The sequence below is a fragment of the Beta vulgaris genome, chromosome 6 (assembly GCF_026745355.1).
Source record: "Beta vulgaris subsp. vulgaris cultivar EL10 chromosome 6, EL10.2, whole genome shotgun sequence".
NCBI lineage: Eukaryota > Viridiplantae > Streptophyta > Magnoliopsida > Caryophyllales > Amaranthaceae > Beta > Beta vulgaris.
This window is the reverse complement of record NC_079207.1, coordinates 43,605,765-43,621,025: the sequence shown is the minus strand read 5'-3', so window position 1 is coordinate 43,621,025 and position 15,261 is coordinate 43,605,765. Positions and strand designations below refer to the sequence as shown.

Sequence of the window (15,261 nt, the reverse complement as noted above, 5' to 3'; positions counted from 1 at the left end):
TTTAGTACTTCAAGAAGAGAGGAGAACTCGACAAGAGCTTAAAATTCACAAATTTAATGGGAGGAATTCAAAGGACTGGATCCTTCAATTAGAGGATTTCTTATAATTTTTTGAGTTAAACAAGGAAGAGAAATTGAAGGTTGCCATCATAAGACTTACGATGATGCGTGGTTCGAATGGAAACATTGCCGATTCGATTCGCTGACTGGCACTGCAAGAGCATATTGAACGTCGTTTCCGGTCAGGAGCACCTATCCACGTGACTGACAATCAAGGCTCCAAAACATTTAGTTACTTAAATTCTGATTTCGGTGCCTATTTCAATGATTGTGGTGTTCTGGGAGGAGAAATAAAAGTCCACCATTCGTACTTCATACCAGACCGGAGTGAAGAAGAGGTGGTAGAACAGGGTATTGTGCGGGTGTCTTACGAACGCAGATGAGAGAAAGAGGAGTGCCGAAGAGAACAACAACGAGAAGTAATTTAGGTTCTCTTGCTGATGCTTACACCAGTGACTTTGGTGATGAAGCTCGTGGTATGAAGAGTGGTGTTCTTGACATCTTTATGGGTAGTAGATCGGCTAACATTTATAACATAAAAAGAAAATGGGGAAAAAGATGAATTTAAAGCTTACAAAAGATTACGGAGAAGAGAAAGGTAAGGTTACTGAATATCTCCACTCTTCCTAAGGAGAGCGTGAATTACATTATCAATAGTTAACAAATCAACCCCATCAGAAAATAAGGACAGTTTACAAATAGATGAGAAGTATCCTTAGAATGATAATTACACAAGACATGCTCCAAAGGAAGAAAAACATGACTCATCTCTAATTTCTTGTTAGCTGGAAGACCATTTTTGATAATTTTCCATAAAAAGAATTTAATCTAGATTTCAAATCCAACAACTTTTATGAGAGGGGACATGCTCAATACCCTATTTTGCAATAAACCCACCCCGTCTTAGAAGACTCGCCATGAGCCAAAAAGACCCCAAACTAATTTATCTAAGATACCATTAGAGATGAGAAAGATTCTAGAAATAGCATAAACAATATCTTCTGGAACATACATAATAACAATTGGAAAAGGAAACAACCAATTATCAAACTAATTAGAAACAGTTGACCCATTACCAATAGTCCATCTAAGACCCTTCTTGAAAGTATGACGGAGATTCATCAATTTTCTCCATTGCCATAGGAGAAAAGATTATAAGATTCAAGGTATTTCTTTTTATGAGTTGAACCCATAAATTATCCGAAGAAGAGACAATTTTCCACAAAAGCTTAAATTGAAGAGTTATATTATTGACTTCGGCTTTTCTAAAACCTAAACCCCGAACTTTCTTAGGTTGGCAAATTATATCCCAACCTATCAAATTAGGAGCTCTGGAATTTAAATTTTTACTCCAGAAAATATTCCTATAACTCTTATCCAAAAAAGAGAGAATGAGAATAACAGGAGGAAGAGTGAAATTTTGCATCTAATAATTGGCTTTAGTAGCCAAATCAGATTGGATTAAAACAATTCGACCAGCTTGAGACAAAGAATTAAACTTTCATTTGAAAAGTTGTGTGGAGATTTTTTCTTATTGAATCTCACTAAAAGTTGCATTAGTTACTTCTGGAATTATAATACGACAGCCCAAATACTTACATAAACACAATGATTCTTTCATTTGTAAATATATTTGCAAATTGAGACTTCGGCGCAACACCAATATTACTAGAACATTGAAAAGCTCACTTATGATAGTTAACTAATTGAACAACAATTATTAAGAATACTTTTAATAGTGTGACAACTACTAACATTTGCCTTAGCAAAAATCATAGTATCATCAGCAAAAGTTAGAAAAGGAAATTTGACCATAGAATGGCTTCGAGTAGCACCTATAGCTTTAGATAATTAGACACTTGGACACTAGCTTGATGAAGTTGTCGAGCTAGAAGTTCAGAAGAAAATGAAAATATAAGGGGACGGAGGGCCTTGACAAATACCCCTTGAAGGCATAAAAACATTAAAAGGAATACCATTAACTAAATTAGAGAAAGAAACAGTTGATAAACATTGAACCATCCAATTAATCCATTTTTCACAAAAACCTAACTTTTTAGAGACAGGAAAAATAAAGTTTCATTCTAGACGATCATAGGCTTTTTCTATATCTAACTTAATAGCTAAACAACCTTCTAACCCTTTCTTACTTTTGAAAGAAAAAAAAACTTCATGAGCTAGTTTATTTGGTATGCTAGAAATATTGAAAGATGGTCAAACCTCTTTTGGTTTCGTCATTAAAGATAGTAATGGTGGTGTGGTGCTAAGTCTCTGGATCCAACTTTTTGTATTCTTGTTGCAGAAACTATAGCGATTAGGGAAGGTATTAGAGGTGTTATCTCCCTTGGGATTAAGAATTTGATTTGAAGTTTTTTGAGGATGTCCAGATGAACCATGTGTTCAAAGACGCATAGAGTCTAAGTGCGTTGCTGATTGGATGGCTCATCGAAGTCATGCTACTCCAAATCTTACTTACTAGTTCGAGTTACTTATGTCTCATTTTCTTTGATAATCAACAAGAATGCTTTAGGGTGGCCCTTGTCTTGGGACCCTCCCTAGTTGTTTTTTTCTTTTTTATATATAAAAAAAAAAAAAAAAAAAGGGAGGTAATGAAGAACTGTATGTGCCTCACTCTTTGATTTTAGAGCCCACTCTTTCTCACTAACTTACTCATAAGAGGCCCACTGACCAACTTTCTTTTTCCACCAACTATATTTGCCTACCCCTTTTCTGCCTAACCCAAATATCATTACACCTGCCTAACTTTTTATTGTTAAATCAAATTTCTTTTCTGATTTTACCCACCCACGACCTGTGATACTCGGACACGCTAAAACGGCCGACGTATCGATGTCGATACGACACAACATGGATCTGGGTACGAAATACAGATAGGATATGTCGATTGACACTCGGGTACGGCTAGATCTAGCAAGAGAGGAGATGGATTACACTGTCAAAAAATCCAAAACCCTACATCTGTTAATTGCACACTAAATCTCAAAATTATTAAAGCTTTTTTATCTATATTTAAAGCTAGATCTAGCAAGAGAGGAGAGAGGAGATGGATTACATCGATACGACACAACATGGATCTGTTTTTTCTTCTTTTCTTTCCTTAATTGCCATTGCTTTTTTATCTATATTTATTAAAGCTTTGGACTTTGAGTTTTGACTTTCCTATTTATCTTTTTGCCAATCTCAAAATTATTTTAAAATTAAATAAATATTATATATAAAAAAGTTGTATCCCCATAACTGTGTGTGTCCAACTTTTGGACGATGTCCCCGTAACCAAAATTTTTAGAGTTGCCGCATCGAATACTCGCGTCCGTACATGTATCTGATACTCGTACCCGTGTCCATGTAACATAGCCCACAACCTTACAAACAGATATCACAGTCTTCACACAACATTATCATTCTTACTCTCATCGTAATATCACTCATGACAGACCTCTTCCCTACTGAGGTGGTCAGCAAACTAGGCCCATTTAACTTTGTCTTCCACTTTAAGACCAACTAGGTCCATGGCAATGATTTAGGCCCATGGAACCTAACCTCAATCCTGACCTTTCGTTATTTCCTGAGGCACCCTCACCAAAGGAGCGATGAGTTTGATAAATCGCCGACAATTTTCTCGGACTGTCCCTTCCAGAGTGATATCATGGGTTTCAAGCGGCAGTCGATTGGAATTGTTGGAGAAACATTCCCTTAATGAGTCATCAGCATCCTCGAACTCTACCATAAACCACAACAACGCATCATCCTAGAGCGCGACCACAATTGCCTCTACTTTATTTTTTTCATCAAGGGGGTGGAACTTGAAGTAGCGTTCAGCATGCAAAATCCAACCATAAGGATTTATCCCATCAAACATGGGTAAGTCTGATGTGATTGCGGAAGCTTTAAACAAGAATAATATAAAGAACACTCGAATCTCACTTGGAAACAAAGGTTCGAACTTTGTAACAAATATGGTATAAAGATTGGATCTTTATAAAGATTGGCTCTATATGTTCCCTCGAGAACTAGAGGATCCCTACCTAACCTCGATTAGGAGATGCACACAAACCACGATTTATGTGTTCTTGGTACGACAACCAAAATAAATGCACAAGCACTTGACGTTCTTTAATCAAAAACAACCAAATTTTATTAATGGTGGTCGTGTAGTATAAATACACGCCTAGGACAAGTCCTAGCACACCCTAAGTCCTAACACATACAAACAACTAATAAGATAAACAACAACTAAGAAGATAAATAATCACACGCCTAAGATAAGCAAGACACGCCTAGGATAAGTATTCAACACTCCTATCTAACCTAGATTCCTAACAAGACTCTATGATAAAGGAAATTAGACTCTGAAACATAACTAGGACACTTCATAAAGAATCTTAACTGAACTAGGATTGTGAATTTTGATGCTCCTCACACGCATCAAAGTCCAACTTCATGAAAGAGGGTAAGACTAATATGGAAAGACCGGCCAAAGGTGGGATTATTCCTATCAATTTTTCCTATTTCTTCTAGGCGTGTGATCTTAATGTTGTTTACAAAAGTTTCTCAATTACTTTCTTTTGTAATGCCTATATAAAGGGCCCTTTTCATGAATAAAAAAAAGTGTGGAGTTGCAATTTTTGGCCATAGCGTCATCTTTAAGTATTGGTGTATTTTCCAAGACTATCATTGCTTTTAGAGAGTGAATCTAAAAACAAAAGCCTACAATTAAACGAGTGAAGTTTAGTTTAAGAGAGTTTAGGTTAATTAGTAAGTGAAGCTAATTTAATCCTACTCTCAAACCCGCCAAAGTCGAATTAAAGGTGAGTGAAGCCTCTAAATGGTTTAAAACTCTTATTTGACCTTTATCAAGTGAAGATTTTAGGGGAACTAAGTTAGTTTCCGTCACGAAATCAAATCAATTGGTATCATACACTTGTTCCACATAATTTTCGAATCATTGTTTGCTAAAAAGAGCACAGAAGATGACCGAGAGCATGAAGAAAAAGCTGAAATTTTCATCGTTGATGATTATGAGAAAGATAAAAATTTCATTCCTTCCAATTATGAGAAAGATGAGAATTTTTGTGATTCTTTTGTTGTAGATCTCAAACGCAAAATTTAGTCAAAGATTTTGATACTATTTTTGATCCCACACCAAATTTGATCCCACGCCGAATGGGATCCTTGATACTTTTGGGGATGAAGAATATTATGAAAATCTTACTTTTCATGGTGAAGTAGTGCACAAGGAATATGACTATTTGTAATAAGTATTTGGTCTTTTCAAAACAAGGGTCCCAAAGAGAAGAAAGTTTCCATATTGTTGTTCACGAATTGATCTCCAGAATTGGCAAAATTTGTGGTTGGATTTTTTTTTCAAAGGAGCGTATAATACATATGTGTTCATGGAATCTCTCACTTACAAGATTACATGGAAAACAAGCAAGAAAGAGAAGACAAAAAGAAGCTTCACTTGGATAGCAAATAAGATCAAACTATTTTTGGTCGTGCATTTTGGGAAGCAAGTTTATATAATTTCTGATTCTTATTCATTAGGCTAATTTCTTGTTGTTAGAATAGAAGCTTCACACTTTAGGTAAGTTTTCATGTGTATGCAAGTTGTTTCGTGTGTTATTTTATGTGTTAAAATATGGTTATTTTAGGCAAATCTTTCCATATTTCTTTTAGGCGTGTGATCTTAATGCCTATATAAAGGGCCCGTTGTTTCATGAATAAAAAACAATTTGGAGAGTGAATCTAAAACAAAAACCTAAAATTAAACGAGTAAAGTTTAGTTTGGGAGTTCAAGTTAATTAGTAAGTGAAGCTAAATTAAATCTCTTCTCAAACCCCTAAATCGCATTAAAGGTGAGTGAAGCCTCTAAATTGGTTTAGAACCCTTAGTGGAACTTTATTTAGTGCAATTTAGGGAAACTAAGTTAGATTCTGTTGACGGAATCATATCACTTTCTTAAAACTTGTCCACTATTTCTATGTAAAAAGGTATTTTAAACTCAAGGAAGTACATCACAAAAGAATTCTATCCGGAAAAAGACCCCGAAAATGAGACCAAAATTAACGTAGTATAAAACATACCGACCTGTAAAAAGTCATACAAATCATTGCTGACTCCTCGCTCATCATGCCGTATGTCACGCTTGTCAGTAGTATAACTGAATCCAGTCCCAATAGGCTGGTCAACAAAGATGAGGTTGGCAGCCTGCAGAAACACAAATCACAATGAATTATGTCATTACACAATATTTTCAACAAGAACAAAATGCTTTACCTAGTTTCTGGAAACCACACTCATATGCAAAATTGTACAATCCTCACACAAATCTACATTTTCAAATATGCTAAGACTATAAGAAATTTAACTCTACAGCCTAACTCAAGAAACTAATAGGAATACTCAAAACTGAAAAACGAAGAATAAAATGGAAAATATTAGCCACTAATACAAAAGCTAACTATTCTACTGTAACATTCCCCACATATGCTGGCATGTGAAAGACAATGTTAAAAAATTATTGTATGTAAGCAATACTAAACAGCATTTGGAGAATAGATAACTATTCGTTCTATTAAAATTTATCATATCATGCTACTGAGTCAAATAAGATGACTCAGGTCATGAAAAGGCAAAGTAGGTATATAAACCTCAGCTCACCACCTAGCAGCATTCAAGTTGTGAAGTCTGAAGAAGATCCTCCCAACAAAATGATAAGAAGATTAGATTTTCTGCCTTGAAATTTATCCATTGTCATGATGTTGATTATATTTCAGCTACATAATCACTAAGCAAATATTGCTTGTGTAAGGCGATATAATAATTGTAAAGACAAATTAATCGTTAAAAAGAGATTAGTCTATGGTGTGTTGCACATTACTCACATTATGTAATTCATTATATAGTAAATGCAGTAGAAGACTAAGGTACCTGGTCCCAGCCATACTCATTCCATACAAGGGACATATTGTTTGCGATTTTGAATGGTCCATTTTCATAAAAAAGAGCCAACTCACTGCTGCAACCCGGCCCTCCAGTTAACCAGATAACAACTGGGTCTTCCTTGCTGTTGCGTGATTGAAAGAAAAAGTAGAACATCCTACATATATAGGGACTTAAAGTTTCAGAAAAACCCAGCCAAGCAACAAACAATCACACTAATGAGGAGCATAGCATATACGGTTACTCTATAAATCATAAAACAGCAGAAGAATGCAAGCAGCAAACCTAAATGGACAAACACCGTGTGACTGCTCATAACTACATCTAGAGGCAGACATTAATCAAGAATGACAATGGCTCTGATACCCAAAAATTATTCTGTGTCATTACTTGTAAAATATGTGCAAACTACAAAATGCATAGGAGTGTGCAAGGTTCGGAGTTCAGACCCTATCAAAGCAAATATGTGCAAACTACAAAATGCATAAGTTAATTATGGGGTGGTGGTGGTGGTGTTGCAAATTCGGAATCACATTGGAACTTCTTAAACATCTCGACCAAAGCACCAACTTGTGCAGCAAGTTGTTGGTGTCTAGCCTCGGCTTCCTCTGACGTGGGTTGCTAGGCCAATTGCAATGGTGGTAGATCGGCAGGCATGGCGAGAAAAATAGTATCCCAGCACCCACACCACTTTGATGTGGATCTTGATTAAAGATTCACAAGTTCAGGCTCTTTAGGGTCGTAGTTTAGCTTTTCTTGAACTTTCTTGGATGTATTTCAAGGTCTCTTTAACTTTCTTGATTTAAAGATGCAATTTTTATGATTAGTTAAGGCAAGATTCAAATACTTTGATGAAAAATCAGCAAGGTTGGTCGAATTCAATAAGGGATCTCAAGAACTTGAGTAATCCAAGGCAAAGGTTTTGTGGATTCACCCCTGAAACAAGTTTGGAGTCTCTCCAGATACAATAAACAATGAATTAAACTCCAAACATTCACTACTTTATTAGTGATGGCCGAAACTCCATATAAGTATTACATATGAATAACAACTTATTCTATCACACGCCTAACTTCAAGAAAACGCACAGGCTAAGAAAAGAAAACACACGCCTAATAGTACTAACACTCCTAATGTAAATCAAACTCTTAAAACAAGAAATAAACTAAGTATTCAAAACACCTAAATTACATAGGATCCTAACATAACTAAGGAAACTACATAAATAAAATTTCTCATGCACATTAAATTCCCATGATCAACCCTATGTCTCTAATGATGAATCTCATATGCTTGATTGTGAGTCCCTTCTCCAATTTGATTCTTAAATTACCCCCAACCTATTGGTGGCCCCCTTTTACAATTGGAAATTGATTTGAAGTTGTTTAGGGAAAAATGCAGTTGCAATGATGACATCTTGAGTTTAATTATGTTAATTCGAGGAATCTTGAAAATAAAAATCAATTGGGAAAGAGTACCCTAAATCTTGATGATGTTTTTTGGAGTAGTGATGATGAGAAGTATGCATTTGAGGAAAAAAGGCTCATTATTGAAGATATTGTTGACAGTGAGAATGTTTAGGAGTCTCTACATTTCCTTTTTGAGTCTCATGTGTCTACCTCTAGTGGATTGGACCTTACTCTCCCTCCTTGTGCTTTATAGCACCCACTTTCTCCTACCCCTTCTTGCTTGAGTGAAGATCTTAGTCAATTTGAGAGTGATATATATCATTTGATGGTTGGTGATGTTTTTAAGGCTTTATATCATGGTAAAAATGTTTATAAGGAGTCATTGGTTGAAAAAATGTGTAGTCTGAAGACTTGTGATATAGGATAAGTCATTTGTGAAACCTTAATTTCTATTCCTTCGTCTTATATCCCACTTTCAAGAAACCTCGACCTAGTTCCTTCCTTTCCCATCTTTTTCCCTTATTTACCTAAATTACCTCCATTAGATGAGCCCCATTCCTCCTTTTGACCTTCAAGTGCCACATTTGGTTGTTTTTTACGAAAATAGTGAGATTGCAGCAAAAAGAGTTTGTTGAGAAGAGTTTGTCATTTCATTTTTCTTCTTCTTCTTATTTTGATTCTTCTTCTTGTTTCTTTGTTTTTCCTTTTGGTCCTTCTTTTAGGCACCCTTCTCCTCATTTGCATGGAGTTGCATTGCACTTTATGCACATTTTGCATTGTCATTGCATACTTAATAAAAATGGAAATGTGTGCTAGTGCATTTAACAAACTCTTGCGATCGTTGAATTGCTATTTACTAGAAAGGTCAAGCTTAGGACCTTAAATAAGTCTTTCTTGAGATGTAACCCGTGATTTATTGCTTTCATTTTAATTTTACTCACTTTGTTTTCTATCTTTGATCTTGATTTAGGTACATAGTTCGTATAATTACAATTCTCAATCGTACGTGGAAAATAAATCATGGTTTTGAGGAACTTGATAAGAAATTGGGTCATTTGTGGATATTTACACCCACCTAGTATCCTGTAGCATCCTTCCTTTTCTCTTTCTTTAATGTTTTATGATTTGTAGAACATATGCATGTTGGTTGAAAGTTTCTTTCCCCTTACCTCTTTAATCATCTTGTCCAAGCATTGAGGGCAACGCTTTATTCTAGCATGGGGGAGGATAGCTATTCACTAGCTTGGGGGAGGTGTATATACTTTAGGAAAAATTAACATGAATGATCCAAACTTTTATCTGTCTTCTCAAAATAATCCTAACTTTAGATTATTCCAAAATCATTCTATACTTTTGAGGAGATTCTCTCAAAATAATCCAAACTATCACTTTTCTTGCCTACACTAATCTGTTTTAGGTCTATAATATATAGAAAATTAATTGTTTGGATTACTTTGATAAGGTACCTTCTAAAGTTGGAATTATTCTAAAATAATCCAAAGTTATTATTTTTAGAAGACTAGTGAAAGTTGGGATTATTCATGTCAATTTTTCCTATACTTTATCTATTTACTTCACATTTTTACAAAATTTCAAAATCTAAAAATATTTTTCTTTCTTTTCTTTTTCTTCCTCTTTTTTCCTTTTCCTTTCAAATAAAAATTGAAAAAAAGGTTTGGAAAATTTAAAAGGTTGAGTAATAAAGAAAGGTACAAAGCATTTTGTGTCCAAGGGAAGATTGTTAATGGCATTCTATGTGGATTCCTTTGCTTTGGTCATTTAGGTAGATGAGTTTAGGTACTTCCGTTGATGCTTGTATGTGTAATTTGGGACAATTGGGGATCCGTTTATCTTTGTTGCATCATTTTATATTTGAAAAGGCATTCTATAAGTCTAAATGTTGTCAAACTTTGTGTTGAAAAGAGTTGAATTAATTCTCTTTTGGAAGTTGTAGTAACCATAGTTAAATCTTAAAATCTTCTTTGGTGCAGGAGTCTTTACCTCCAAATAAGCTATGCTAAGAGTTAAAACGATTCTTAAGAAAACACAAAAAAAAAAATGTTTTTACCTTGAGTCCAATAAGAAAAGGTAGTATTGAACACTCCTTCAATGTGCTATATAGAGAAGAACAAGGAATGTGCTATGATGTTTTATACTAGTGCTCTGTCTTTTAATTTGCCAACAAATCTTTATTTTAGGAGTTATTCTCGAAGACTAGCCAATGGCAATTTACATGGCTATACACCTCCAACTTATGATCGACTTAGAACAACCTTATTGGCACAAGCAAAAGCCAATGTGGAACCACTTGCATAGCCCCTAAAGGATTGTTGGAAAAAGAAGGAGGCTTCAATATGCTCTGATGGTCCGACTGTCAATCTCGACCTTTGATCAACATAATGGTAGCCTCTTCTTTGGGACCGATGTTCATAAATGTTGTAGATGCAAGTGAAGTTCTTACCAAAGATATTGAGTATATAGCAAGCATATTTTTCAAAGCTATTGAAGACATTGGAGATGAGAAGGTTGTGCAAGTTATTACGGATAATGGAGCAAACTTCAAAGTTGTTGGTGCATTGACCTTTATAAAACTATATGTTATGTGAAAGACAAAGCTCACCCCGGTGACATCTAACTAAACTTTCTTTTTTGTGTACTTAAATAGTTAGCAACTCGCACTCTAGCACATTATTTTGGTTGATTTACTTGTTTAGAGATTTAGATATGACATGGTGTAATTAATGACTAAATCCTTGTAATATTTTGGAATTTGGATATGAATGAAAATATAATTTTTGTGAATTATAAGTAATATTAATTATTAAATTTTATATTGTAAAATATTAATTTCGCATACCCGTACTCGTGTCCAAATTCCAACAGAGTCCCCGTGCCTTGAATTTTTGGAAGTGTCGTACCAGACACTTGCATCCGTACCCATTTTCGACAATCCTAGCCGAGTCCAGGTAATATAGTTTTGAAGCCAGGCGCGTTTGCCAGAACGCAACAGGTGCTCCATATTGTTTGGAGCACCCGCTCCAGAAGCCCATATCTGCCTGCGATAGTATGGAGAGCCAGCTCCAAACTATATGGAGCGCCTGTTGCGCTTGTCTTATGAGGGAATCCCTATTTTCCACCCGTTTAATGATGTAATGTTTAAACCATTCAAAAGGACGGATCCCTAACTTTTGAAGGGGAGGAATGATGGCTAGCCTTCATAAGCTTAGTTAAAGGTTTTACTTAGGGTTTTTATAGAGAGAATTACTCAAGTTTTAGAGAGAGAAATGAGAGAAACTTGATAAAAAGCTTGGAATGTGAAGAATCTAAGAAGGAAACTTGAAGATTTGGAGTCCCCTTACAACTTTAATGAGAATTTCTCACTCTCTCATATTTTGTTGTTTCATGAACTTATTTTGATGTCAATTTCACTCTATTTACTTGTTCATCCTAGATAAGTGTTTGATTTCATGTTTTTAGTTATTGTTGTTTATTTTATTTAATAGTTTATTATGATTTGTGGATAATTATTTTTAAATATTTTGCTTGGGAGGGGATAAAGCCATTAATAATATCATGAGCCATTGGGTCGTATTTGGGATTATTTTGGAAAATGAAATTAGATGAACAATAGGAGCTTTATACTTGGTTTCTTTGGTTGGCCTCCATGAAAACTTTATTATTAGTCACTTCAATGAAAGATTGAAATATGAAATTGAAGAGTTGACTCCCTATATGTTCACTTAGCTAAACTTGCATGAAAATAAGGGTTTTAGCTAAGGGGTTTAATTAGTCATCTTGTTATTCATGTTCTTGAGTTGGGATTTATTGCATGAAAATAAGACATAATCTCCAATTTAAGTAACCTTCTTCAGTTTAAAAGAGTAATTAGGGATTTGTTAGAGGACCCCTTTAATTCATTCTCTTTAGACTACCCTTTATTTGCTTAATTGGTTTCATGATTGAAATATTTGGTGAAATCCCCTACCGTACTTCTTTTTATTTAATAGTTTTTAGCCGGGGTTTTGTTTACGGTTATTTCACCAAATACCCTGACAAAAAAATTTATTCACCAAATACCCCCACTTTTTTCAAATTCACCAGATACCCTTGACCTTTAAAAAAAATTCACTAGATACCCCCAATTTTTAAAAAAATGACACAAAATACCTTTTATGACTAACGGAGGTTAACTCTCCTAGTCATTAGCGTTAATTAATCCTAAAAACTCTAATTAACCCTAAAAATCCTAAAAACCTAACTAACCCTAACCCCCTCCTCTCTCCCCTAACAGACATGCCCCAAACCCACCACCCCCCAACAACCCTATCCCCCCCTCCCCCCTCCCCCTCCCCCTCCCCCTCCCCCTCCCCCTCCCCCTCCCCCTCCCCCTCCCAGCCCAAATCCCCTTCCTCCCCCAACCCCCAGCCCGTAGAGACCTCGAATTCTATGTCGTCGGAGATCTTAACATCGTCGCTGCAGAGAAGAAACGCCGCCGGAGATCTTTGTGGCATCGACCGCGCAAGGTGGGGCGGCTCGATCGAAGGGTGGGAACTGGTGGATTTGAAAGGGTGGGGGAGGGGTGGGGCTGCGAGCTAGGTTGTGGGGGGTGCGGGCTGAGGGTGGTTGGGTATGGTGGGAGATTTGCGTGGGTGGAGGGAGGGGAGTAGGGCGGCGACGGCAGTGGGGGAGGGATTGCGTGGCTGTTGCGGGGGAGGGGGGCTGGTGGGGGGTGGTGGAGTTAGGGATCGGGATGGGGCCTAGTGGGGATCTAGGGTTGGGTTAGGCCTAGTTAGGGTTAGTTAGGATTTTTAGAGTTATTAGGGATAACTTAAGATTTTCTAGGGTTAATTAGGTGTTTTTAGGGTTAATTAACGTTAATGACTAACGGAGTTAACCACTGTTAGTCAATAAGGGCATCTGGTGAATTTTTTTAAAAGTTAGGGGTATCTAGTGAATTTTGAAAAAAGTGGGGTATTTGGTGAATAAATTTTTCTGTCACGGGTATTTGGTGAAATAACCGTTTTGTTTAATGACGCGGAAAACATATTATCAGCGGTATGACCTAGTAACTTGTCCTAACCATAATAGAACTAGTGTGTTTAACTTATAAATACTTTAAGTTGTAAATCGTTTCAGTTAATTCAATACATTAGATTTCCGTAAGTTATAGACTTGAGATTTTGTGAGTATTATTACTTGCAAACCGTTGAATTTAATTCATGAGTGAGTTAAGTTTAGTGATTGATCAATTAAGTTAGGAGTGAATTAATTGAATCAAGAACCACCCAATTAGACTATCCTTGTTCTAGAGTGTTGTTATAAATAAATAATCAAAGAACCTATCAAGAAACCATTTTTCTTTCAAGATTATTGGGTCATTAAAAACTTCATCAAAGGGTGGATCCACGTGGAGGTTATATGAAATTAAAAGATAAATGGCCCGATAAAATGTCCACGAACGACAAACTAGCAATTGTAACGTGTACAGTTGTTAAAGTTGTTAATGAGCCTAGCTGGCTCGTGAATTTTTTGAGTTCTGCTGAAAAGTTTTATAAGCCAAGCATAGCTAAGTTCAACTGAAGAAACTTGTTAGCAAGCTCGAAATATTTTTTAGCTATTTTACTTTACATATTTTATAAGCTAATTAAAAAAGTAATGGTAAAAACTGTTCATAATATTGGTGAAAAGGTCACAAGAAGTAGCAAAATCAGATTACGATTTTTTTAACAAATTTCATAGTCTTGTGCAAGCGTCACAACTCACAAGTAGAGCAACCCCAAGCTCGAGCTCAATTCAGCTCGTTAACACTCCTAGTCATGGGTGGTATGAGGGTATTTTATGGGATTAGTTCAACTTAGAAGGCGAAAGTAGTTCTTCATCATCATCTGGTTTCCTAGAGAAACAATAAAATCACATATTCTGTCTCTTTTTCTTAATCAATTTCTAAACCCATCCATTTGACATAATTAATCACTACTTCAAATTCTCTTCCATTCAGGAGAAAAAGAGCATATCAGATAAAACCTAAACAAACAAGTCAAAATCAACATCGACTTCAAAAATCAACAGCTTCAAAATGAAATTTCATTTCCAAGAGGTGGTTAGATATACTAATAATTTTACCGCCACCAAAACAAATGCAAACCTGGCATTACGAGCGTGTTCAATCTGAAAATAACCAGCATGATGGCCCAACTCTTCAACATTAGCATCCTTAGGATCGTAGAAATTAGGGAATTTGAATCTCCTCTCGACGAGTTTTGGGCCATCGTGAGAAAAATCGCCATTATCGGAGCCATTGATTATGTTGACAGACTTCTTAGGAAATAAATTAAGCTCTCTTATGGAATTATCGGGCTGAAATTCATCGTAAATTGAAAATCTCGCGGACGACAAGGGGAGGAAGAAGAGAAGAGTGACAACGATCAGTTTTTCCATTTCTAAGTTGAGTTTACGGAAGCTTGTGATCCAAACTTATACAAAGGAACTCGTTCGTGTCCTAGGCAATACGCCTGAATTATTTATCAACTAGTCCTTGAATGTGGGTGAAAACTAGAGCTGGGCATGGGCCGGGCCAGCACGAGGGTCAGCCCGGCACGGCACGATTTGAGCCCAGCCCAGCACGAGCCTGCTATGAGCACGACACGGCACGCCGGCACGAGTGGTGGGCCGTGGGCCACGCATGAACAACATTCTAAAAGTTTGGCACGAACCCGGCACGAGCACGACGGGCCGGCCCGCAAGTTGGCACGCTTATTTTGGTGAAAATTTCATAATATTTAAAATTTGCATAAGGCATGATGGCACGGCACGTGGGCCGGGTCGTGCAT

At 36.2% G+C, this 15,261-nt stretch overlaps 1 protein-coding gene across 1 annotated transcript in view; it reads right to left on the bottom strand.

Moving 5' to 3' along the window:
- LOC104896903 (serine carboxypeptidase-like) overlaps window positions 1-14,927 on the bottom strand; it is a 28,332-nt gene extending 13,405 nt beyond the window's left edge. Inside the window, exons 1-3 of the mRNA XM_010683689.4 lie at window positions 14,577-14,927; window positions 7,011-7,179; window positions 6,168-6,287 (exon numbers count right to left, since the gene is read on the bottom strand). Of these exons, the coding sequence (XP_010681991.2) occupies window positions 6,168-6,287; window positions 7,011-7,179; window positions 14,577-14,869 (582 nt within the window). The 5' untranslated portion in view covers window positions 14,870-14,927. The remainder of the gene's footprint in view (window positions 1-6,167; window positions 6,288-7,010; window positions 7,180-14,576) is intronic.
- Between the last annotated feature and the right edge of the window lie 334 nt (window positions 14,928-15,261).